We start from the raw sequence: 25385 nt of genomic DNA on the forward strand, positions 1-25385 counted from the left end.
TTTGGTGCCTTTACTTCTATGCAAACTTGTTCTGTGAATGATGAGATAGTAAATATTTTAGCTTTGTGGGCTGTATGTGGTCTCCTTTTCCTCCTTCTCCTTATTCTCTTCCAACTCTATAAAAATGTAAAAACTACTCTTAGCTTTCAGTCCATAGCTACACATAAACAGATCGCAGGACAGGTTTGTCCCACCTGCCCCAATTTGCCAATCTTTGGAAGATTGTAGTCCCAGGGATTGAGTCCTAGGTGTATTATAATTTTTGATGCTTTTGTGAGTGCAGTATATTTTCCACTTCCTGGGTAGAAAAAGTCTATTTTTAAAAAGAAATACATTTTTCCTTCTGCCTTCCCATCTTACCAAATTCTCTTTCTACTGGGCTTTTTTCTACTGTAATTTCTTGAGTTCTGTAGGAATGCAATCATAATATATTCACAAAAGAAAAATCTTGGGACATGCTGGGGAGTGCTATGGGCCAAATTATATTGTTACATTGTGTGCATGTACAAATATGTAACAAGAAATCCCTTCAATATATACAATTGTAACGCACCCATTAAAAATGAGGAAATTAAAAAATGAAGAAGGAAAAAAGAAAAATCTTTTTCAATATTTACCCTTTGTTTTATTTTCTTGACTTACTGCATTCACTATAACTTCTGAGTCACTAGTAACTAATAACACAGACTCTCCTATCTTGTTCCCTAGTTGAGCAAAAATGTCTTAATATTATATAAGTTAAAATAACAAAAGGCATCACGTGGATGCATAAAGTATTGGTGTATATCACCTACATTCAGGCTGTTAGAATGTCTGTAGTGTGAATTTAATGTGAGGCAGATCCACAGGCCAGAGGCAAGAGCAGAAGGCAGGTAATGGGAGAGATGTGGTATTTGTGGTGTTTAACCAGTCTGGTGGTTGAATCAAGTGTCTGAGCTTTGAGGAGGAATTAGGTATAGTATAACAGAGTAGTTAATGGGCTGAGTAAAGAAAGACTGAGTGGCCCATATGGTGAGAAAGGGAAATGAAGCAAATATTGTGGATGAGACTTTTCAGCCCTAGCTATGCAACCGGCCAGTGCGATGGACATATGCTTGCAATAAAAAGCCAGTGTGCGTTTCTGGCTCTGGGCAAGGTGGAGTAATCACACTCCATCCGTCTCTCCCACCAAAGGCAACTGTAAACCCTGGACAGAATATGTGCAGCAGCTATCTGAGATCTCTGAAAAGTATACAGTAGCAGTCAGTTTAGCAAAAGAGACCAGAATTCCAAGTACCACCAAATTGGCACCTCCAGGAAATCCTCTGGGGGCATGACAGCAGCAGCTGCTGCCCTAACCCGGAAGCTATGGTGCTGAAAACATGGGAAGACTCCTGAGTGCTTCCCACCACCACCACGCCATCCTCCCACCACTCAACCTCAGATACAGATCCATTCACAGGAATTGCAGGGCAGCAAAGAAAAAGTTAAGCCCCGGCTTTCTGTTGAAAGGTATAGGAGTAGGGCCTCGGGGAGCCAGAATGTTCAGGTAGATCACAGAAGAGGGAGATCAAGACAGTGATTCCTTAGTTATTTATACAAACTCCGAGGCTCACCTTCAAGTTGAACAGGTGTGGATCTGAGGAGACCAGATCTGAAGAGATCTGTAGTTTTGAAAACCAAGCTGTGATGTAGACCAACACCTGGTCCCTAGGCTGATCACTGAGTGGTACACTCAGGACAGATCTGAAAGAAAAACTGATTTTGGAATCACAGCTCAAAGAAGATTTATTTGAATTTATGACCTGACTCTAACTAAGTTGTCTGCTAAAACAAACTAAAAAGTTAAAATAAAATACTAGTAGTCTTCTTAGGATTTAAATAAGACCCTGAAAATGTTCAGGATGTGGTCCAAAATTACTTGGCATAAGAAGAACCAAGAAAAATCTCAACTCACAAGGGAAAGGACAATCAAAAGATGCCAGTCTTGAGATGACACAGTACTAGAACTATCAAAGACTTCAATCTGGGGCTGGGGATTTGTCTCAAGTGGTAGCATGCTGGCCTGGCATGTGCGAGGCACTGAGTTCGATCTGCAGCACCACATAAAAATAAAATAAAGATATTGTGTCCACCTAGAATAAAAATAAATATTTTTTAAAAAAGACTTCAAGCAAATTTACAGTCATATTTTAAAGTAGTGATACATACTACCACATGGGTGAACTTTGAAAACATTATGCTAAGTGAAAGAAGACAGTCACTGATTTCACTTATTTGATTTCACTTTATGAAATGTTCAGAACATATAGGCACAGAAATCAGATTAGTGGTTGCCTAAAGCTGGGGAACAAGAATAGGCAGGACTGTTAGTGGGGATGGGATTTCTTGTGGGGATGGTAAAATTAGATTATGGGGATGGTTTTTAACTCTGTGAATATACTACTCACCATTGATGCGTATACTATAAATGGGTGAATTTTATGTTATATGAATTATCTTAATAAAGCTGTTTTCAGAAAACAAACACAGCTTCTGGTTACCATGGGACAACAACAAAATATCTAACATTCATGCCAGCGCATTCCCAAAAGGAGATAAGAAAGTCAGGGACAGAACTTGCTCATACATCTCAGCCCTCTGGCTAAGACAGGTGCAGAAAAATTCCAATGAAGAATGAAAATTTCCCAAATTTGATGAAAAATACAAACTTCCTCCAATAAACCCACACCCAGACACAACTAAATAAAAATGCTGAAACATAAAGACAAAGAAAACAGTCTTGACAGTGGCAGGTGACCACTACTGAAATGACTGTGGAGGTCACATCAGAAATGCTGGGAGCAGAACGACATTTTGGAAATGCTGAAAGTAAAGAACTAATGTCCAGAATCTTATACCCCTCGATAATGTCCTTTATGAAAGAAGATGAAATAAAGACATTATCAGAGGAAGGAAAATTAGGAGAATTGTCGACAGTAGGCCTGCTCTAGGGGAAATGCTAAGGGAACTCTTCAGATGGGAAGGAAATGATCCCAGGGGGGATCCGGAGTAACGGGAAAAGTGGGCCATCGGGAGTCAAGGAACCAACAGAACTTGTATATTTCTGAGCAAAATAACAGTCTGTTCTTCTGCTCTTATGTTCTTCTTTTAAATGTATGATTGTTTGAAGCAAAACTTAAAACACTGATGGAATTTTCAAACATATGCATATATGATAAAGAAGACAACTGCAACATCTAAGAGGAGAGGGTGAAGGGACCCATGTGTTGGGAAAGCTTCCAGTTCTTCTTGAAGTGACAAAACATTCAATCTTGGTACACCTTGAAAAATTGAGCATGTATATTAATACCTAATGCAATCACCAAAAACAATGGTCAAAGAAGTATGATCAAAACCTGAATCAATGAATTTAAATGGAATGTTAAAAACATTTGAATAATTTAAAAGAAACAAAAATGGGAAATAGTAGAATAAGAAACAGAACAAACAGAAACAAGAAAAGGGTAGGCCTAGGTCTAACATACCAGCAATTACATTAAATCAAAACAGTCCAGACTTACTAACTAAAAGGCTGAGATTAGCAAAATGGATTAGAAAAAAAAAAAAAAAGATGTACTATCTAGAAAAATCCCTACTTTAAATATAATATAGGTGGATAAAGTAAAAGGATAGAAAAAGATATACCATGCAAACACTAATCAGAGGAAATCTGGAATGGCTATATTAACATCAGACAAAGTAGCCTTCAGAGCAAGGAAAATTACTAAGGACAAAGAGGAATATTATAAGAGAGACAATTTACCAAAAAGGCCTAGGGATACCAAATGTGTTAATAGCAGAACTTCAAAGTACATGAAGTTAAAATTGATACAACCAAAAGGAGAAGGGGACAGATCCACAATTACAGTTGGAGACTTAAAAATCCTCTCTCAGCAATCAACAAGTAGACAGAAAATTAACAGATACATAGACAAAATGAATACCACAATCAATTGAATCTAATTATCATTTATACAACATTTCACCCCAAAATAGGAGAATATACATTGTTTCAGATACACGGAAAGCATTCACCAAAACAAATATCTACTAGGTCATAAAACAAACATTAACAAAATTAAAAGACTCCAAAAAACACGAAGTACATTTTCTGACAATAATGGAATCAAACTAGAAATCAGCACCAGAAAGATAATGGAAATTTCCAAACACTTGTAAATTAAACAACACACTTCTAAAACCTATGAGTCAAAAAGCATGTTTCAACAGAAATTAGAAATACTTTGAACTCAAGGAAAATAAAAATAAAACCCATAAAAATGTGTGGATTGCAATTATAAGAATGCTTAGAGGGCAAAGAGAAATGGTCTAAAATCAATAAGCCTAGCTTCCATCTCAGGAAAAAAAAAAAAAAAGCCAAATAATCCCAATAATTTCCAATAGCTACAAAGGATAAGAGCAAAACTCAATGAAACTGAAAAGAGAAAAACAACAAGAAAATCAATAAAACCAAAACTGGTTATTTGAAAAGATCAAAATAATAATGATAAGCATCTAATCAGGTTGATAAAAAGAGAGAAGGCACCAATAAGTGTATCGGGAATGAAAGAGAGGATATTACCACAGGCCTTGAACAGATAAGTAATCTCTGTACATTTGACCATTTAGATAAAATGAGCAAATTGCCTCAAGGCCACAAACTACCAAACTCACACAAGAAGAGAGAAATAACATGGATGGCTCTATAGCTAATGGAGAAATTTACTTCATACTTAAAATTCTCCCAAAAAACAAATTTGCAGGCTCAAATGGCTCACTGTATAATTTTACCAAATATTTTTAAAAGAAATAACACCAATTCTACACAGTCTACTCCATAGAATTGAAGAGGAAACATTTCTCAACTTGTTTTATGAGGCGGGTATTACCCTAATCCCAAACCAGACAAAGACATCACAAGAAAACTATATTCCACCATAAACATACACTCAAAAATAGGCAGAGATTTGCAAAATGAATTTTTTAAAACCCAACTATATGCTGTCTTCAATCCCAAGTAGAGTTCTACTTTAAATATAATGATTAGTAACTACTTTAACTGTATCATGCTGCATATTTAATTCAACAATGTATAAAAAGACTAATACACCATGACTAAATGAGGTTTAGCTCAGGAATATAATTCTGGTACAATATTGAAAAAGTTATCAATATAATCCACCATGTTAACAGAATAAGGACCAAAACCCAACTGATGCAGGAAAATACTTACATAAAATTTAGCATTCATTCATAATAAAAACTCTCAGCAAACTAGAAACACCCATCTGTTAAAAACTATAATTGACATCATAATTACTGTTCAATGACAATGCCATTTTTTCCTCTAAGATTGGCAAAAGACAAGCTTGTCAACTCTCACCACTCCTATTAACACAGCTTTCAAAGTCTTAGTGCAATTATGCAAAATATATAAAAGGCCTAGAGTTTGAAAGTAAGAAGTAAAGCTATCTCTATTCATATACAACACATTTGTCCACTTAAATAATTCCAATATTCTACAAAAAACAGTTTAGCAAGCTCATAGAATACAAGGTTTGCCCCCCAAAATTAGCCATGTTTCTGTATACTAGTAATGAACAATTAGTGACTGTGTTAGTTAGTTTTGTGTCACTGTGATAAAATACCTGAGATAAACAACTTAAAAGGAGAAAAGATTTATTTTGACTCAAAGTTTCCAGTCCATGGTTGACTCCACTGCTTTTGGACCTTTGGCAAGGCAGAACATCAGGACAGGGAACACATGGTGAGCAAAGCAACACCTCATGATGACAAGGTAGCAGAGAGAAAGGAAAGAGCCAGGGCCCCAATATACCTTACAAGGTCATGCCTCCAATGACCTACTTCCTCCCACTACCTAATAAGGCACCACCTCCTAAGTTTCTGTTGCCTCCTAACAGTGCTGTCAGCTGAGGACCAAGCCTCCAACACATGAGCTTCTGGGAGACATGTATGATCCAAACCCTAGGAGTAACCAAAATTAACTATTTATTACTTTTTACTTTTAAGTATATCGTGTTATATTTAATATATAATATGTAGTTATATATGTCTACATTAGTTAAGTATTAATATATAACTTACAATAGTTCCAAAAAATAGAGCAGAAGAAATACTTAGATCTAAAACTAGCAAAATGTGAAAGATCCCTATTCTGAAAATTACCAAACTCTAATGAAAGAAAAAAAAAATTTTAAAGACCTAAATAAATAGAGAGATACTCTGTTCATGGACTGGAAAACTCAATAAGGGAAAGATATCAGATCTCTCTAAATTGATCAGTAGATTCAACACAATTCTAATCCAAATCCCAGCAGAAATCTTGTAGCTATAAAAAAAAGGTAATTTTAAAATTTATCTAGAAAGACAATGGAATTAAACTAACCAGAACAAGTTTATAAGGGAAGAAAAAAGCTGGAGGAACCCTACCACCCGATTTTAAGATGAACTGTGGGCTGCTGTAATCAGGACAGTGCTGACACTGTCAAAAGTAGAGACACGTAGATCAATGAAACAGAACAGAGTCCACAAATAGACCTACACTTTAAGTCTCATTGATTTTCAAGAAAATGCCAAAGCAAGGAGAAAAAAATAATCTCTTCAGCAAGTGACGTTGAGACGATTGGACATCCATATACAAGTGAATGAATAAATTAAAACCTCAACCTAACCTCAAAGTACATACAAAAATCAAGTCAAAATAGGTTATAGCTCCAAATGGAAAATGTTACACTATAAAATTTAGAGGAAAGCATACGAGAAGCTCTTCATGACCAGCTAGGCAACAAACTCTTAGATATCAGACCAAAAGCATAATCCGTAAAATTTAAAAAGTGCCAAACTATATTTATCAAATTTTAAAACTTTTGTTGTGTAAAAGGCACTGTTGAGAGAATAAAAAGACAAGCAATAGACTGGAAGAAAATATTTTCAAAAGCCATATCTGTAAAAGGACTTGGATGCAGAATATAAAAAAGAAATAAACTCTCAAAATTCAATACTTAGAAAACAGCACCAGGTGCAGTGGTGCAAACCTGTAATCTCAGTGGCTCACACAACTGAGACAGGAGGATCGAGAGTTCAAAGCCAGCCTCAGCAAGGCGAGGCGCTAAGCAACTCAGTGAGACCCAGTCTCTAAATAGAGTATAAAATAGGGCTGGGGATGTGGCTCAGTGGTCAAAGGCCCCTGAGTTCAATCCCCAGTACCCCAAAAAAGAAAAAGAAAACAAACAGCTCATTTATTTTTAAAAGGTTGGGGGGAGGCCAAAGACACAGACACTTTACCAAAAGAGGATATGGAGTGGCAAAAGAGCACAAGCAAAAATATTCAACATCATTTGTCACAAGAGGAAAGTAAATAAAAGCAATTCTGAGATACCACGGACGCTTTGATTTTCTTTTCATTATTATTTTGAATGGACAATGCCAAGTGCTGGCAAGTTCCGCTAACTGGAACTCTCGTATTGCTGGTCAGATGGGACAGACGCTTTGGAGAACCATTTGTCCATTTCTCAGCTACCTACCCTAGAAAAATGAGAACTGAAGTTCACATGAAGACCAAGCCACAGATATTTGTGACGGTTCTCTTCATAATCACCAAATATTCAAAGCAATCCAAATGTCCTCTTTCAGCGAGTAAGTGGGTAACTGGTACGTACAATAAAATACTACTCAGCAAGGAAAAGAACAAAAGCTGAAAGATACAACAACATGGTGATCTCCCAGGCATTGTGCCCAGTGAGAGCCAGTCTTACAAAGCCCTCTGCAACCTGACCCCAGTTGTGCGACATTCTAAAACAGATGAGCTACAGTGAGGAAGAGCGGGAGGGGGAGGAGGGTGTGGCCCCGACAGGACAGGATGGAGTTGGGGTGACTCACGCTGTTGGGAATCTTGGTGGTACCGTGGTTGTGCAGATCTTTGTGTTGAAACTCTCAGAAGGGGCTGGGGTGTAGCTCGGTGGTGGAGCACTCACCCAGCATCATGAGGCCCTGGCTTCCACCCTCACCTCTGCAGGGAAAAAACAAAACCCCAACCCCGTAAGCCCACCACCAAGGAGAGAAGACTAAACCATACGCCAGGGAGGGAAGGCTACACCATACGCCTCAGCTGCAATTTTGAAGTGGATCTTATGGAAAGGACAGAATTTTCTTTTAATTTCTCTAGAAAGTGTGCCTCAGGCAATGGTGCGTGGCTTAGAAGTACGGAGGGGGGTGGGGGTGGTTCCTCACCCCAAACACAGTAGGAGCTTTAACCACATTTTTTCTTCAGTGTAGGCAGAGCAAGTAGGAAGTGGAGGGCTTCTGTGGTCAGACTGTGGGCAGAAACTCCAGGCTTAGAATTATTCATTCAGCAATTACTGTGCACCCATTAAGATGGAGGCCTAGTGGGGAGCACAGATTGGAAGGAGAGACCCCCCAGCCCCCGGGTACTCACAAGCTGGTCAAGAACAGAGGACAGAGAAGGCCCCGGATTGTGCCTGCAGCTACTGTGAAAAGCCCCCTGGTAATCCAGACGGCAAGGGCTTCTCAGGCAGGCCTTCTAGACGGGGTGATGGGTCACCACAAGTAAGTGTCCTTGTAAAAGGTCAGTTTATCAGAAATAATCATCTGTGGTACAATTTCCCCTTTTATGACCAACCCAGTAGTATCTGTGACTTTCGTAAAAGTGCCTCGTGATTTTCTGATCTTGGTTCCACTTAAAAGAAGTTGGATTGCTTTTTAGTCTCTCTTCACGTAACAGTGTTTCATCCTGCACCAGGGACCCTCTCCCTGGCTTCCTATATTGCCGCAAAGTTCTGCCAGACACAGAACAGAGTGTGACATAGGCCAAGGGCCCAGCCTGAGGAAGGGAGCCCCTCATGCCCCGAGGTGGTGTCCATCTCTGCCAGGGTGGTGGAAGGGAAGCTGGGCGCCCTGGCCACACATCGTCACTGTGCCAAGTCAAAGCTGATCTCCATGAGGAAGACCCATTTCCCAGGTGTCCCTCCAAAAGGGAAACTGAGGCAGCTAGAGAGAGTGTAGCTCACCTCAGCCTGCAGACTGCGAGCCACGGTCTAGGGGATCTGGTTTCTATTATGTTCAATGCAAAATTAGGGGCTGCTAAACCACCCCCATCTGCCAACCCAAAAAGCAAACCAGACCCCCAAAACACCAGCCAGGCCTGTAAGAAATCAGGCAAGAGACTGGCTAGAAAGTTTAATTTCCTCTGCTTCTCTCATTTTTGGCTTTGGTGCCAAAGAATTAGCTCTGTTTATAAGAGGCTATATTAACTGTGGGCAGTAGTAATATTTTTCAGACAAGGAGGATGAAGAACAAGACATATAGGACGGGGCAGAAGCTCTCCGAGCCCCACTCACACCCCTCCAGCTTATGTGTGCACAGGAGCATGACTTCATCTGCCAGCTCCTCCTCCTGCTGATCATTCCCTGGCCACCCACGTGGGGTGGGCTGGCACTGGGAAAACGCCTCACCACCCCCCAGCAGGCCTCAGCCAATGACTGTTGAAAAGTCATTGACCCCAACTCCTTCTTCCTTCAGAAGTAGCGACTCTTCAGTTCTGTGTCCTCCACTGCTCCCAGGGACCCTGCAGGAGGGAGCCCCAGTTGCCATGTGGTGATGGGATGGCGATGGCTCCCTTTGCTGGCTGCTTCCCCCCATGCTACTTCCCCACCTCCTCCTGGGTGTTTCCAGGGAGCATTTCCCAAACTACTTGCCTCTGCTTCAGAGAGAAGCCACATCAGGATAGGGGGTAACCTGATGGCACCCCAGGTGATAACCTGAGTGTGCAGGGAAGACACCAGGAGCGAGATGATGCTGAGCTGAGAGAATCAAAGTGAGTTGAAGAACTGCAGGAACAGTTGGGCCCCTTTGACAGCTTTCTAGAAGTCTCTGTCCTTATTGATAATGTCACACCATTAGGAATTAGGGGTGTTCAGCTTGCCGTCTAGCTCCTTGGTTCCATTCTTGCTGTATGTGCAAGATCTGGGCTCACCCATCCTTTGCCCCCCCCCCTGTATTTGCATAGTTGGTGACTTCCTAAAAGCCAGGTTTAAAAAAACACCAGTTTCACTAAACACCCCCACATTATTAAAATAACAACCCACAAAGGATGGTTGACATTAGTCTGCTGACATGTAATCAATCCACGGAAAACAGATTCCTGCAATTTCTGTGGTACAGAAAACCATGACGTCAAGCATACTGTGTCAAGCAGATAACATCTCAGGGCCCAAAGCAAAGACCTCATCAGAAACTGCATGTCACACCTATTCGCTCCTCACCGATACCCTTGACTGTGAAGAGAAGAGATTACAAACATCCATTGCCGTGAAGGAGTCAGACCTGTTTCCAGTGACAGATCAGAATCCTCTTCCAGAGCTGGAGGGGCCCCTGAGCTCCCCCCGCAGCCCTCTCCCCTCTCCTGCCACGTGCCCACTACTCCTGCAAAGCGAGAGCTATTTCAAGTTGAGGCCCTTTGGGATAGAGAACAATCCTCAGATTCCTCTATTAATTCCTTGGCCACTTCTCTGGCCTCCTGATGCTGACCAAATCTAGATCAGGTGTGTTTGTTTTGGACCCCACAAGGCCTGGCCAGCGTGGCCAGTATAGAACCGTCTGCAAAATATTAGCTTTTGATATTTTAAAGAAGGGCGAGAAAGAACACATTTAACCAGATTTCATTTCTTCAGCAGTTTGTGAGTTAGGGTTGGCAGGAGTTAGGAACGTAACCGTCCGGCCTGTGTTGGAAACCATGCCGGCCCTTCCCAGTCTGCATGGCCCTCTCGCCTCTCGCCAGCCCTTAGAAGCCACCCCATTCTTGTTCCTGGAGGGGTGACAGCATTAAGGAAAACTTCTCCCAATGAGTCCTACATGTCCCAGGGCTCACCAGCCTGGGACAGCCAAACAGAGCTCAAGGACCCCGAGGGCCTGGCCACCACATCTGACTAGGCCAGGCTGACTTCCCAGAGGCCTGGGGTCCATGGGATGCTTCTGGGAGAGTGACGGACAGCTCCTTCTGGAAATGGGGCTCAGGGGGGCTCTGGCACAGTGACTCCCGGCCTCCTTGTTGGAGGCCCCCAGATCCCCTCAGCTGGGTGCACAAGCTGTAACCTGCTTTGGACTTGGAACCAGCTGCCTGTTTACATAGTCACCCTTCATGGACCTGTCTAGACTCACAGCCCTGACAAGACCACAGCAGTCTGTCCCCAAAGCGATGGGCTCGTCCCTTTTCAATGATACAAGCTTGTCGCCAGTCAGTGGGGGACTGCCCCCACCGAACAGCGGCTTGTCCATCTTTCCTCAAAAGCACTGTTGGTTAGTGGGGCTGCCGTTGGTCTGCTGAGACAGGCAGCTCTTGTTTACGCTGGACCAGGCCCTGCTCACTAAATTCTAGCAGCATCTTACCCCCATTTTTGTGACCACCACTAAGTACCTGGAAGAGACCCTTCATTCAGGTGCAAGGTGGAGACAGGATTAGGCATGGATGTTCATCCCACCATGGTCCACCTTCTGTTCCCAGTTTGGTAGAGCAGATATTCTGATGAGAACACACACCACACCATCTGGGTTAGTCAGGATTCTCCAGAGAAACAGCGCCAATAGGATATGCATATATAAGGAGAGATTAACTGAAGGAATTGGTTCATGAGACTGTAGAGGCTAGCAAATTCAAATTCTGCAGAGCAGGCCTGCAGACTAGACACTCAGGGGGAGGAGTTAGCATTACATGTCAAAGCAAAGACAGTCTGGAGGCAGAATTTCTTCTTCCTCTGAGGAACTCAAGTCTTCTTTCTCACAAGGACTTCAACTGATTGGATGAGGCCCACCCACATTAGGGAGGGTAATTACATTTAAATCAAAATCTTCTGATTTAAATGGTAATCACATCCAAAAGCAGCATATAGACAAGCATTTCCCAAACATCTAGGCACAATAGTCTGGTCAAGTTGGCACATAAAATTAGCTATCACAACATCTGAGCACAAACACTGCTTTTTAAGAGACAAATATATCTATAGTTGTGTGGACATGTAGTTCTGTTGAAGAAACACCCAGTCTGTTTATCTAAACACAGAACACCGAACAAAACACCCGAGTCTTACATCATAGCACGTATTTTGGGTCATTTCGTTTTTAGAGCATCTCCAGAAATAACTGGATCTTTACATGTACAAACCACAAATGGTCCATTAAAATGATTAGATTATCTCCAGCCAAGCTGGTTTTGCCTCCAAGATAATATCCAGACTCTTCTGTAGAAGGCAGAAGCTGCTTCTAACTCTGGCAATGCTAATCTTCCCAAGTTCAAAGAATGTAAAGGTCTGGTCCCACTTGTCAGGCCGCAGGAGCAGGTGACCACCAGTGTACTCCACAAGCTGAAAACAAGCCAGTCTCCACTGCTGTGAGGATTATAAACAAGAGCTGTGTGTGCCCCAGGGTGCCCCGAGACAGCCAGCTGCCACATCTAATTGACAGGTGGAGTTGTCCACCCATCCCCAGGGAGCCAACATCCCTTTGACAGGTAAAGCTATAATAAGACAAGATTAAGTTTGCAAATAAACCTAGGGGAGTCCTTACCAAAATATGTATATTCACCAAAACAAGGTGCTAAAGCCAATACAGTCACGAACTCCAACAACAAGACCAGATGCAGCCCGGTGGTCAAGCCCCGGGTGTGATCCCCACCACCACAAAAATAAAAACATGGACTAACAGTGAATTCACCAACTTGTCACAACTTCCACTTGTATTGCTTCTGGGACATGGAAAAATTTTCAGGATCTTTCTCCCCTGAGTTTTCAGCACAGAGCTTGTAAGTTATTGCCATCTTTATGGACCATGGCAGCTCCTTCTCCAGGCCTGTCTTTCTCTCCCCTGGGTGCTCACTGCCTTCCTGATGTTGTCCCTTGGAGTTATTGACTCCCCAGAGATGAGCCCCCAACCCTGGAGCATCAGCTCTGCTTACACACGCTCCTGTTCCCAGCCCCTTTGATGGATGAGGAGGGGCGGTTCTCAGGGTGTGCCCTGCTCAGCTCCCCTCCTCTCTCCCAAAGCATCCTGGCTAGAGCCTCCTGCTGGACCGCCCATCTGCTTTGCCTCTCCTTGCTGGCCCTAATGTCCAGTTTCCTTTTTCTCCACACATCCCCCAAATGCTGAGACCCACTGGGGCTGGAATCTGGATGAGACAGGGCTCTGCATACTGGAAATCCAGGTAGGTAGAAGTCAAGTTCAGAGAGGGAAAACGATGTTCTTCCTGAATCTGTCACTCCTGAAAAGCACCCTCTGCAAAATGGTGGGCACATTCATCTCTACCTCTCCCCTCTTTGAAAATGTTTAGCCACAAGGGAAACAGAAGGAGGTCTAGTATTATTTTCGGGAAGAAGAAAAGGAAAGAACATAACAGGATGAGGGTAAGAATCATCCCAGGCTCTGACAACAGAGCCATTACCACCAGCATTTCTAGCAAGCTTATTAAAAAGCCATTGACTTCCAATTACAGAAATCAATCATATTGGACTATGAAAGAATATGAAAGACCCCATTACTAATGGAAGTCCTGGTGAATCTGAGGGTAACTGGCAGAAAGTTAGTAAATATAAACTCAGCTTGTTCAAGGTTGTCGTGGAGTCTGTGACTGCCGGAGGGCCTCAGCTGTTGTGTGCAGCCCTGGTTTGGACTGTGGCAAGGACACATGACTGCCCCTCCCCACGGGAGAGAGAGGGACCAGAGGGAGGTCTACTGGGCCACGGTGACTTGTGAATTTATGCCTGAGAGTCAAGGGACATGCGGGTGTCGAGCCATATTTCAAGGTAATCAAGGCCTTAGGAACAATTGCAGTGGATTTCTTCAGTCCTTAATGAAGAAATGACAGTGCCACCTGTCATCCGAGCCACGCCACTTATAATGAGTACCCCTCTTACTACCACTACTGCTACCCCCTTATTCTGCATCTGTGTGCCAGGCACTGTGCTGGGTGGTGTAGATACTTTTTTTTTTTTTTTTTTTTGGTACTGGGATTGAACTCAGGGGCATTTAACCACTGAGCCCCATCCCCAGCCATTTTTAATATTTTTTTTAGAGACAGGGTCTCACTGAGTGCTTAGTGCCTCACCATTGCTGAGGCTGGCTTTGAACTTGCGATCCTCCTGCCTCAGCCTCCTGAGCCACTGGGATTACAGGCGTGCACCACCACACCTGGCTGCTGTAGGTACATTTTATCTAATTCCTCCAGCAACAGGCAAGGTTGATGCTGTCACTCTGTTCTAATGCAGAAACAGGCTTGAAGTAATTAAGCAGCCCAAGGTCACAGGTAGTAAGTGACTGTGACCAATGCTAATCCACCTGTGCCCAAAGCCCATGTCCTTTCCACTGTTCTGGGCTCCAGATTCCCTGTGCACTTACCCTGCCACCTTCTCACCCCTCCTACTGAAGACTCTTCAGCACCATTCAGCTCTCTCTGAGGGTCAGTCACCCTTCTCTGGCTTCTCAGCACCACCATGATTTCCCAGCATTCCTGCTAGCTCCTGTCTTTGGGCCCAACCCCCTTGGGTTCCCTTGAGTGGTTTTCCTGAGTGGCACTAATAAATCCCAACCAAATTCCTCAACCCCACAGTCGTGTCTGCAGAGACAGAGCACAGGGACCTTCACAGATTAGACCGAGGACCTGGCCCATTACACCAAAAAGAAGCAGTGTGTACATGCAGCACATGAAAAACTCGCTTTTGAACCTGAAAAGCTGAATTCATTTCCATTCAATTTCATCTTGTACTTCTGAACTTTCTCATTGACATGTTTCTCCTGACCACCCGTCTGTTCACATGGAGAATAATTCTCACAGGATGAGCACCCAGTTCTGAGTAAAGCAATCATTTTGCACGCCAGCTGGAAGTTGGACCAGCACTAAGCCTTAACTGGGGCATGTTTCTTCCCAATGACTTTTTTTTTTTTTTTTTGCCCTTAAGCACTAGCTGATTTAAAATTAAGTAGAATTGAGTTTCTTGGACTGAGTTTATTATTTATCATAAAGAGCAATGTAAAATTGCCTGTTTTCATGTTTTAATCCAAGTTTTTAAAACTATATTCATTGCAAAATCAAAGATCTTAATGCTTGGGGTTGATTTTATGCCCCTTAAGTGAATCCTGCCCTCGACCTCTGCAGTTAGTGAGGGGCCTCTACAAACCAGCCTCCATTGCAAGTAGGGGATGTTGGGAACGGATAAATATACCTGTCCTGCCCAGGCTGGAGTAGAGGAACCCCAAATGCTTCTATGCACTCCAGAGGATAACCCCTGCATGGATGGAAATCAGAGGCCACTGCCACCCCGTCTCTGCCCCTCAACTCATACAACATCCCATCAACCAGAATCTCACCTTCCAACACAGCGAACGATTATGATCTACAGCTACTCAGCCAGGGAAGGCCTTTGAAGCCAGCTCTATCCTGCCCTTGCTAAGATAAGACCCTCCAAGTATCTAAAGTAACATCTTTTGAATGGATGCCAATGCACTCACCAGACCTGAACTCCCTGAGATGTTTCATATTTAAAAATTCATGCTAGTGGCTGAGCTAAAAAATGTTCCTTCTGCTTACCTAGTTGGATCTCCGTATTTGTTTGAGCCTTTAACAAATGTGCTTATTTACTTAATTCTCTGAATATGTTTATGGAATATTATCACATGCTGGAATAGTGATATCAATAAGCTCCTTAGCTTAATTAAGCGTATACAATAGCCAAATGCCTAAGCCTCCAACAGAATGTGCTAATCTTGTATGATTATTATGATTACTTGGATAGCCAAGTGAATATCCCATAGGAAAAGAAATTGGGTCGCCCAGACATGGTATAATTTGGTCATTTTTTATAAATGAGAGCATTCCTCAAAATGTGATCATCCTGTCCTTTCCCGATGATAAGAAAGGAGCTGTCTTGAAAGCCCAGACTGCTGTCTGGTGTTTTCATCCCAAGCCGAAGAGCTCATCAGTGACTGGGCACGTCCTCCTCCCTCTGACAGGGCTAAGCGACAAGGAGATCATGGAAAATTCCCCTGGAAGGAAATCGGCAAGTTCCAATGGTGTTTTTCCTTGAAATTATTGATAATAGTTTTGGAGTGAGCTGCTTTTTTTCTTCTCCTCCCTCTCTCTAATTATGTCATCAAATGTAAAAATTAGCATACTGCATGAAAGAAGAATCTAGAATTCTAGAGAACTGAAATGTCATATTGGAATGAGAAGACAGAAAAAACATTTATTAACCCAAGTTGGGTGTGGTGGCACACACCTGTCTTCCCAGCTACTCTGGAGGCTGAGGCAGGAGGATCACTTTAGCCCACAAGTTCAAGATCAGCCTGAGCAGTGTAGTAAGACCCTGTCTCAAAAAATAAATTAATTAATTAAAAATTTGTGGAGCATTTAGACCACTTCCTGGTCTCCCCTCTGTGTTTCATCCCTGGACCTTCCTCTTGGGAGAATCAGGGAAGGACTTGTCTTTTTGACCCCAGAAGGGCTGCTGCTCCCCGGAAGCCTTCCCACCTCCCACCCCCAGGCTGGCGAAGTCCCTGAGTTCTGCTGCTGTCCCACTCCCTCTCACCCTCTCCTCTCTCCCAGTCTCAGTCAGGCTTCTGGTGACTGAGAGCACCCTGACACATGCTGCGAGGCTGAGCACTCCTCCACGGCCCAGTCCCCTCCCTGACACTGCCAGACAGCACACGCGTGACACATGCCGTCGCATGCATGACAGATGCCCAGACACACCAGGCACAATCTCAGTGTGCTGTAGTGTCATCACAGTTTCCTCCTGGGGGGGGGGGGCATGGCAGAGGGTTTTCTAATTTTAATTTCTTTGCATAACTATATACAAATACACCTTTACTTACCCCATAAGTCATACCTGCCGAATAAAGTACAGTCCCCTTTCCTTATCTGGCCTGGCTTCCAGCTCTCCTACCGTCCACCCTCTGCCCCCCCCCTCCACTCTCAGCAGCTTCCCTCACATCCTGGTGGATACCCCCTCACATGACCTCTGTGCACAAGAGCGTGCACCACCCCTGCCTTCTCCTGGTCTTCTGTTGATTTGGCTGCTGCGGTACATATTTTTACTCTTCTGGAATTAAAAAGTAAGCAGGACAATGCCTGCAGTGATTCCAAACCCATCCTTCTCCGGGCCACCTCCAAGGTCGCAGCTTGTGTAACTCCCCTTGGAACATCCCGTCAGTTTATTGCCACCTGGTTATTATTGCTTAGTTTCACACACACGCTCACACACACTCACACACACTCTCACACACACACTCACACTCACACTCACACACACACAGGCACGCGTGCACGCTTTCTCGTGGTCAAGAGTTGAATGCATTTACTGACATACACCTTCGCATTCCTGCTCCCCGCATGTCCCCCTCCCCTGCCTTTCTCCGCGGGGCTCCCTTCCTGCTGGCCCTACCAACCTGGACACCTACTTCTCACCCTGCGCCAGGCACTCTGTTCATCTGACCTCGTGCAGTCCTCACACAGCAGATCTTTTACCCTCGTTGTTCAGACGAGGAAACTGAGACACTGACATTCAGTGACTTGGTGGCACAGTAGGTGGTGAGGGAGCCTGGCTGCAGAGGCCGTGACTTTGCGGCTGGCTGTCCTGTGGTTGAGTCCCTCAGAGAGGAAGGGCCTGTGGGAGGTCAAGGCTCTTGGTCCCTGTGGCTGTCCTGACGGTGCCCTCGTCCATAAGCGATGGTCGACTCCAAACAAGATGCACGTTGACGGCTATGTCCCTCCTTTGTCCCTCACGCCTGTTGATGTCACTGAGGAGTGGGCTGTCTGGTGAGTTGTCCCTCTGCAGGCCCCCGGAGCTGCCGGCTGTGGTTCTGTGGTTTGCTGTGATGTATTCAGGGGTGGGCTGACTTTTGTTTATTCTGCTCAATACTCAGCACACGTTCAACCCAAAGTTTTGTGTTTTTCTCTAATCCTGGAAAAATCTCAGTGGCTCTGTCTTCTATGGTTGTCCATTTTCTGCCACCTCCAGTCCTTTCTCAAACTCCTGTTAGACACAGTGGCGTCCCGTCTCTTCCCCGTGGTTTTACCTGCCCCTGCCATCTCTATCTCTTCGCTGTCTGGGCTCTGCTGGGGGTGTGTCGGGACTGCCTCCCAGCTCACTATTTTTATCATAATCACCAGCACACAGTGTACAAAACAATGGGATTCTTCGTGAGGTTTTCATACATGATCCAATGTACCTCGATCCTATGCACCCTCCCTCTTACCCTTTCTTCTGAAATATATCAGGCTAGGGTTTCTTCCCTTTAACTCCTCTGTTGTTTTTGTTTATTATAATGACAGTTTTTCACTTTGAAATCTGTTTCCTACCCACCTGTTCTTCTTTCATTTCTACCTCCTTGTTGTGTGGTTTTGTATTTATTTTTAATAAGAAGTGTCTGTCATCATTAGTCTCTTTGAGGAGCCTCGACATGCCTCAAAGGCTTGGTCTTGGGAGGACCGACTGGCGCAGGCTCCTCTGTGTAGACTTGCTGAGACCCTGCAGAGGATTTCCCACAGACTTGTAGGATACGTGTTCCAGGTCATCCTAGCACCATCTGTGTGAGCGAGGCCGGCGGGGAACCACCCAGCTGTTCAGCTCCCAGGAGTGGAAGTAGAACATGGAGGGTGTATACTGTGGAGTGTATGTGGCAGCGAGAAATGGGGAGCCCAGTGACATACAGAAAATGGGTGACTGTCAAAAACATAGTACCGACCAATTGGTAAGAAACAGAATGAGATCCGTAATACAATGTTACTTTCATAGATTAAAAATTACCCAGAAAGCCTCGACACAAACTGTAAGGACACATACAAGATACGGTATACGTCAAATCTATCAGTATAGTATCCTATCAGAAGAAGAGGAGAATGAGAAGAGGGCACAGGACGTGAGGCTGGGGGATAAAAATAAATACACACACATACACATGCATACAATATACATGTGTGCTCAGATATGTGTGTGCATGTATATACATAGATATACACACACATACACATGCATACAATATACATGTGTGCTCAGATATGTGTGTGCATGTATATACATAGATATACACATACCACACATGCTCATGTATCTATACACGTGTGTGTCGTGTGTCTGTGTGTGCACACGCACGCCTATGTGGTGTGCATTTTGTAGATATAGATGCATGCATATATAAGTTTTATACAAACTGATTAGGAAGGTGTACCCTGAGCTGAAGAGTAAGATTAACTCAGCCTTCGGTGTTTCAACATCCATAAATGTCTTTATCTACCTATCCAGAAAATGACATCCATTTGTAACTCATTCACATTCCAAACACTGACTTTACTATCTTTTTTTAGCATTATCTTTTATTCCTATATTCTATCATTTTGGAGAGCAGGCCCATTTGTACTGAAACCCGTCTTATTTATTTCTCTTCCTTTCTTTCTCTCTGCTCTCAGTCCTCGCTGCCTGACAGACCCTCTGGGCCCCTGGTCTAGAACCAGCTCTAACAGTTCCTACTCCACGGCAGTCCTGGGGATGTGGCAGGTCTGGTCAGGGACTGAGCAAGCAGCTTGGCTTAGCAACCAAGAGAGGCTGGGTCTGTGCCCTTCGGCCGCCTTGGGCAGGCAGCGCGATGGGAACCAGAACCCAAGGAGCGCCTGGAGCTCGTTCTTGCCTCGGCCCCTTCACTCTCAGGTTGAAGGGGGAGTCCCTGGCCCCCAGCTCAGCAGCGCCTGGCTCTCACCCGGTTTTGCACGGTGCACTCTGGGTTACCTTCCTGCTTCTGGAACCACGAAGCCCTGCGAGCTCAAGGCTTGGCTCCGCTCACTCTTCTGTGTTTCTGTCTGTTTCCAGACTTCAGAAATATGTCTTGTCATCTAAGCCAGCTACGTCCTTCTTGATACTCTCTTTTTATTTTATCCACCATAAAATAAAGTGGGAAGAGGTGGTTCCTGCCTCAACAGATTTTCAAATTAGACCAACACGTTTGAATAAAGCCTGATGAAATATATATTAGCAAGGAGGAGGTGAATTGTCTGGTTTTAAGCCTTCAAAGGATTTATACTCCTGTTAGTTGGAAATCCATCTAAGGATTACACACTTAATTTATTCCAGGCCCATTATTTTTACAAACAGCCCTACAAACATCCTTTAGGGATCTAACATTTTGGTTATCACAGATCCTCTGTGTTAGTACAAAAAAAAAAAAAAAAACTGGCTTTTCTAAGTCAACACTCGGCATTCAGAACCTCTAACTCGACCTCCCATTTCAAAGAGGCCCTCAGGCAGGAGGTCTGGGTGTCCTCTGCGCACCCCAGCTCTAACTACTGTCGTTGATTTTAACTTGAGCTTACTGGGATACTACAGAAGCATAGTTGAACAGAAGACGAGGTGTCACCTGGACCCAGAGTCCCCAGTAATCACCCAGGACCCCAGGATAGGAACTCCCTGCCCCAGCTCTGCTCCCCCTTGCAGCCGTCCCTCCAGCGTCTGTCCCCAGCTAGTGCACAGCTGACCTTCTCTGGGCCTTGTCCTTGTCAGTAGTTAGCTCTGGCTGAGCACCTTTCTCAGCACCCTGCTCTGAATCTCACCTCTGACAGCTGCCTTTCCTACGCCACCCTTCCCTCCTGAAATCTCGCCTCTGCGGCTGCTCTCGTAGTTCAGCAACCTTAGTAATGTGGTATCCTTTCAATCCGCCTGAAAGGGTCTCAACCTAAAACTAGCAGAGAATATTATACCCGTGTATTGTCCCTTAAAAGCAGGTATTATTGCAGTTATGTTATCATTCTCATTTTTCAAATGATTAAATGGAGGCTTTGAGATACTAAGTAGGCCACCCAATTAAGAAGTAGCGAGTTAGGATCTGAACGCAACTCTGGCTGTCTCCAAATGGGCCATTCCTTTCTGATATAACCCAAAGGGCAAAGGGGTTTGCTTCATCCCAAGTCCAACTCCAAGTGACTGGTTCTAGCTGTGCGGTATGCTGCGTGGAAGAGCCAAGCTCAGACTCAGCAGAAAAACAAACCAATTGCTATGGTCTGGACGTGGTGTACATGTGCCTCTGAAAGTTCACGTGTTGGAAACCTGGTCTTCAACGTGGCAATGTTAGAAGGTGGGACCCACAAGGGGTGAGGCCTGTTGGGAGGGCTTTAGGTCACTGGGGGCATGCCCTTCAAGGGACTGTGGGACTCTGGCTTCCTTTTTGGTGATGTGATCTCTTCCTCCCACCATTGCCTTGAGGTGACACAGCTGAGTGGGGCCCTTACAAGAACCTGAACTGTGCTGTTTGTACTTCATCCTCCAAAATCGTGAGCTAAATAAACCTCTTGTTAAGTTAGCTTGCCTCAGGTGTTTCATTATAGTAACACAACAACCTAATATAGCAACCATGACAGGGAGCAAGGTCAGCTATAGGTCCAGAGTCTAAAAGCAAGGGCATGCAAGTCACCTATTTGCCGATCCCTGTATTGTGCTACTTTTTTTTTTTTTTTTTTTTTGGCTAGGATAGAATTTTCTCTTAATTTGTATATTCTACAGTACTTAGAACATAGTGCTTAACATATAGTAGATGAGTAATAAATGTTTATTGCCTGATAGCAATATGAGCATCCTCAACAGGCACAGCGTCACAGACATCTCAGAAGCAGCCTGCAACAGCTCTGTCAGGGGTCATAAATGGCTTGCTGTCCTCTGGCCTTGCCAAGCAGCTTTCATTTCATGAATAATCTCAAACTAATATGCATGCAAAACAAAGTGTGAAGCATTAAGGAAAATTGTTGTAACCAAAAAAACCAATTATCCATGTTCAAAATCAGTTGTGCAGATTTTGTACAGAGTTTGTAACAGAGAACAGGCCCTGCGTGTGGCTGCTTTCAGGGCCAAATACCTCCTATGAAAGGTTGCAGGCACAGAGTACCTTTCCGCCCTCACTGCCACCCACTCCAGCAATTAACGAACAGAAAGGGAGAGAAGGTGTTTCCAGTAGGTACTGTTTAAGTTGCTAACTACCAACATTCTCCTCTGTGCGCTTTCCTGCCCTGCCCTCCCCCTTTGGGTTTGACCCTGATTTGGGCTCCCTGCTTCCCTCCTAGACTGTCTCCTGCCTCGGGCTGGGAGTTCTGTTTCCGTTTCATCTCTTTTCCATACCTCTGGATGGGGATGTGTCCAGGAACCCAGGCCAAAACCAGCAAATTTATCACGGTGGTAATGACAGCAAGCTGCATGCTCAGTGGATTCTGCAATCCCCCTCAACCCCTGCTTTTGCCAAAACCCGTGGAGCTGCAAGATCCAGCAGATTACAGACACTGCTATCTTCACTTGATGGATGGCTCTGCTGGAAAATGCAATTAGACATCGGCCACATGGCTATTTTGGGAAGCTTGTTTGGGGAGATCTCCAAAAAATTGCCATGGGGGCAGAGGGGTAAATGAGAGTCCATTCACCAAAGCTGAGTGTGGCTGCGGGTTCAGAGCTGCGTTCAGCAACATGCAACATCATAAAGACCCAGCTTCGGCCCCTAGGGGTGCCTCCTGATTCTAAGAATAAGTATTTAAGTTTGAGGACTTTCTAAAACTCTCAGTCCTGGTTAAAATCCCCCCTTATGTACATGACTGAGCAGGGGCTATGGAGAACCCTCGACCCCTCATCCCAACACAGCTTCCCCAGGGCCTGGGGGAAGGAGCTCCCCAGGAGCAAGGAAGTGGTGACTGGGGAGGTTGAACACCTACTGTGTGCAAGGCTGAGGTTGGAGGCCCACCGTTGGAGGCAGCTTTCCAGGGCAGAAGGAGCCCAGCATGTATGTTAAAGGAGCAAGTCACTCCCTGGCTGGCCGGAGGGCAGTTCCTAGGCATGGGAGTGGCCGAGGGTGAGGTGCCTGTACCAGACATCCAGGCACAAGCAGGGGTCGAGGCCTGAGCTGTGCACGTGGTGGAGAAGAGAGCAGCTCCGTGCCCCGAGCTGAACCCAGAGGTCTCTCGGGGTGTGTTGCATTTGCCGCGGTTGCATCTCCTTGCACTGGGAGTGCGCACGCGCCAGGCTTCCTGAGAGCCCAGCCACTGACCGGAGCCTCGGCCAGCACCATCCTTGTGCTCCCCCGCTGCTTCACTCCACTGACAGGGACAGTCAAGGCCACATCACACAGAGTGCAGGGAGATCCCAGCTGTGGCTGTGGCTGGCCCAGTGTCAGGTCATTTTCATGGCTCACCACTATTCTCCACCCAGCCAGGTCTCCCCTCCCCAGCTCCCCTCAAGCTCCCCTGAAGCCCCTGCCCTTCCCCACCTAGAATTAGGGACAGTCATTGCTCATGCTTCCTCTCCTGCAGTTTCCTCCCCAGTGGGGACACATGGAAGGCAAGGGGCAGACATGCAGGGACCCAAGCCCTCCCCCCATGGCAATGTGCTGAGGCAGTGGCCTCTGAGGGCCCCCCCGGGGACTGGGAAGGCTCAGCAGGGAGAAAGTGGGGTGTCGTGGGAAGTAGAGGTCTTGCCCGGCACGCACAGGCCCGGTCCCCCTCAGCACCACCACAGCCAAAGAAACCAAAGCAAACTAAGCACAGAAAGCGTGGTGTCCTGAGCTGGGGGAAGGGCTGTCCCTGCCAGCGAGGGACCGTCCTTTCTGTGCTGGTGCAGAGGACTGAGCAGCCCAATAACTGAAAGTCACAGGCAAGCAGGTGACACTCGGCAGGACAGAGCCCTCCTGGACGCCTTCCTCAGTGGGACGGGCTGGACCCACAGGCAGGGGAGAGGCCGCCTCATTCTGCAGAGGATCCTGAATCAGCTGGGGAGTTGGGAGGCGTGACCTCTGCCTTCCCTCCCATCGTGCTGTCCTGGCAGTGTCCCCGCACTTGTGAGTGACAGGTCTCCCGTGACCCCTCCCCTGTCTGCTCAGGGTCTAGCTCCTGGGTCCAGCTGCAGCCTCGGAGCTGTACCATGTACTTCACCTGAGGAAAGGAATATGTCAGACAAGGGGGTCCCGGAATCCCCAGGGGCTCGTCACCCTCCTCGGGGGCCGTGTGATGCAGACAGCACTGACCTCCTAACACGCAGGCTGCACCCAGACACAAGCAGGCCAGGTGCTGTCAGCCACCCTCAACCTGAAATCAGGGAGAGCGGGACGAAGGCGGCCGGGTGGCAAGCAGCCCCGCTCCTCCCCGGGCAGGACGTCCTTCCGATGATCACCCAGCCTCTGCGCCAGCACTTTCCAGAAGCAGCTCGCTGCGGTGCCAGGAGATTTAATCCACTTGAGACAACTTGATCCATTTTGAAACAGTGCTCATTGGGAGCTCTCTGCCTTCTGTTTGAGCCCCAAAGTCTGCCTTTGTTTGATTTGACTTCTGCCCTCAGGAGGAAGACAAAATAAATCTGTTCCTTCATCCATATGACAGCATACAGTTATCCAAAGACAGCCATTATCTCTCTGCCTCCTCTCCCTCTAACCCTTCTTCTCCCTCCAAATATCTCAGGTCACCTCAAATGTGTCTCAAATGGCATAATTTCAGATCTCTCAACCATCCCAGTCACCCATCCTTTGATTCTTCTTGTGAAGGAAGCTCCCAGAACAAATACCAACTGTGATCTCAAGACTGCAGAATACAATAGAATATCACCTCCCTTGTTCAAGCCACTATAGCTTTATTGATGCAACCTAAAATTATGTCACTTTATACCTACTAATCAACTGTTAAGATTATTTTCAACTAAAACTACTCTTTTTTTAATTTGACACAGTTTCATATCACTTAAAGAAAGAAGTGGATAAATTATTGAAAGACCAAATCCTGCCTCCCCCTTTATTAATAACAGACAAAAAGAACTATTTAAGAGAGTAGGGCCCTAGCAAAGGTTATGAGTGACAGATGACAAATGAGCCCTGTGATTGAGTCCCAGGGTGAGGAGTATATTGGTGTTGACAAGCCAGTGCCTGCCCTGGCAGCATCTCTTTCAGCACAACCCAGGACATAAATGGGGGTTGGGGCTCTCCTTGGAAGGTGTGCCTGCTTCCGTCTTCTTTAATCTGTACTTTAAATTCCTCGTTTAGCTGGCCACATGCTCCTGAGGCAGGTCTACCTGCAGCCCACTGGAGACCCGTTAGTGACTCACTCTGTCTTTGACAGGTCACCTGAAGGAGGAGATCACCAGGCGGCACATACAGCAGGTGGCTCTAGGTGAGTACAGAGCAAAGGCCGCGGGGAGGGAGTGGGGGTGGAGACGGAGCAGGGCCCTGGAGGGGAGGGAAGCCAGGGTTGCTGTGGGCGTGGCTCCCAGGTGCCCCTCACTCCCACCCCTGCTCTGCTCCCCCTACCTTCCAGCCGCGCCTCATGCTGCGGGCCCCTCCCA

General features: G+C 45.4%; 1 protein-coding gene across 1 annotated transcript in view; it reads left to right on the plus strand.

Moving 5' to 3' along the window:
- Kif6 (kinesin family member 6) overlaps positions 1–25385 on the plus strand; it is a 417840-nt gene that overhangs the window by 358755 nt on the left and 33700 nt on the right. The window contains exon 16 of the mRNA XM_077801497.1: positions 25163–25213. Coding sequence (XP_077657623.1) covers positions 25163–25213 — 51 coding nt within the window. The remainder of the gene's footprint in view (positions 1–25162; positions 25214–25385) is intronic.

Source organism: Urocitellus parryii, chromosome 8 (genome assembly GCF_045843805.1).
Source record: "Urocitellus parryii isolate mUroPar1 chromosome 8, mUroPar1.hap1, whole genome shotgun sequence".
NCBI classification, from domain to species: domain Eukaryota; kingdom Metazoa; phylum Chordata; class Mammalia; order Rodentia; family Sciuridae; genus Urocitellus; species Urocitellus parryii.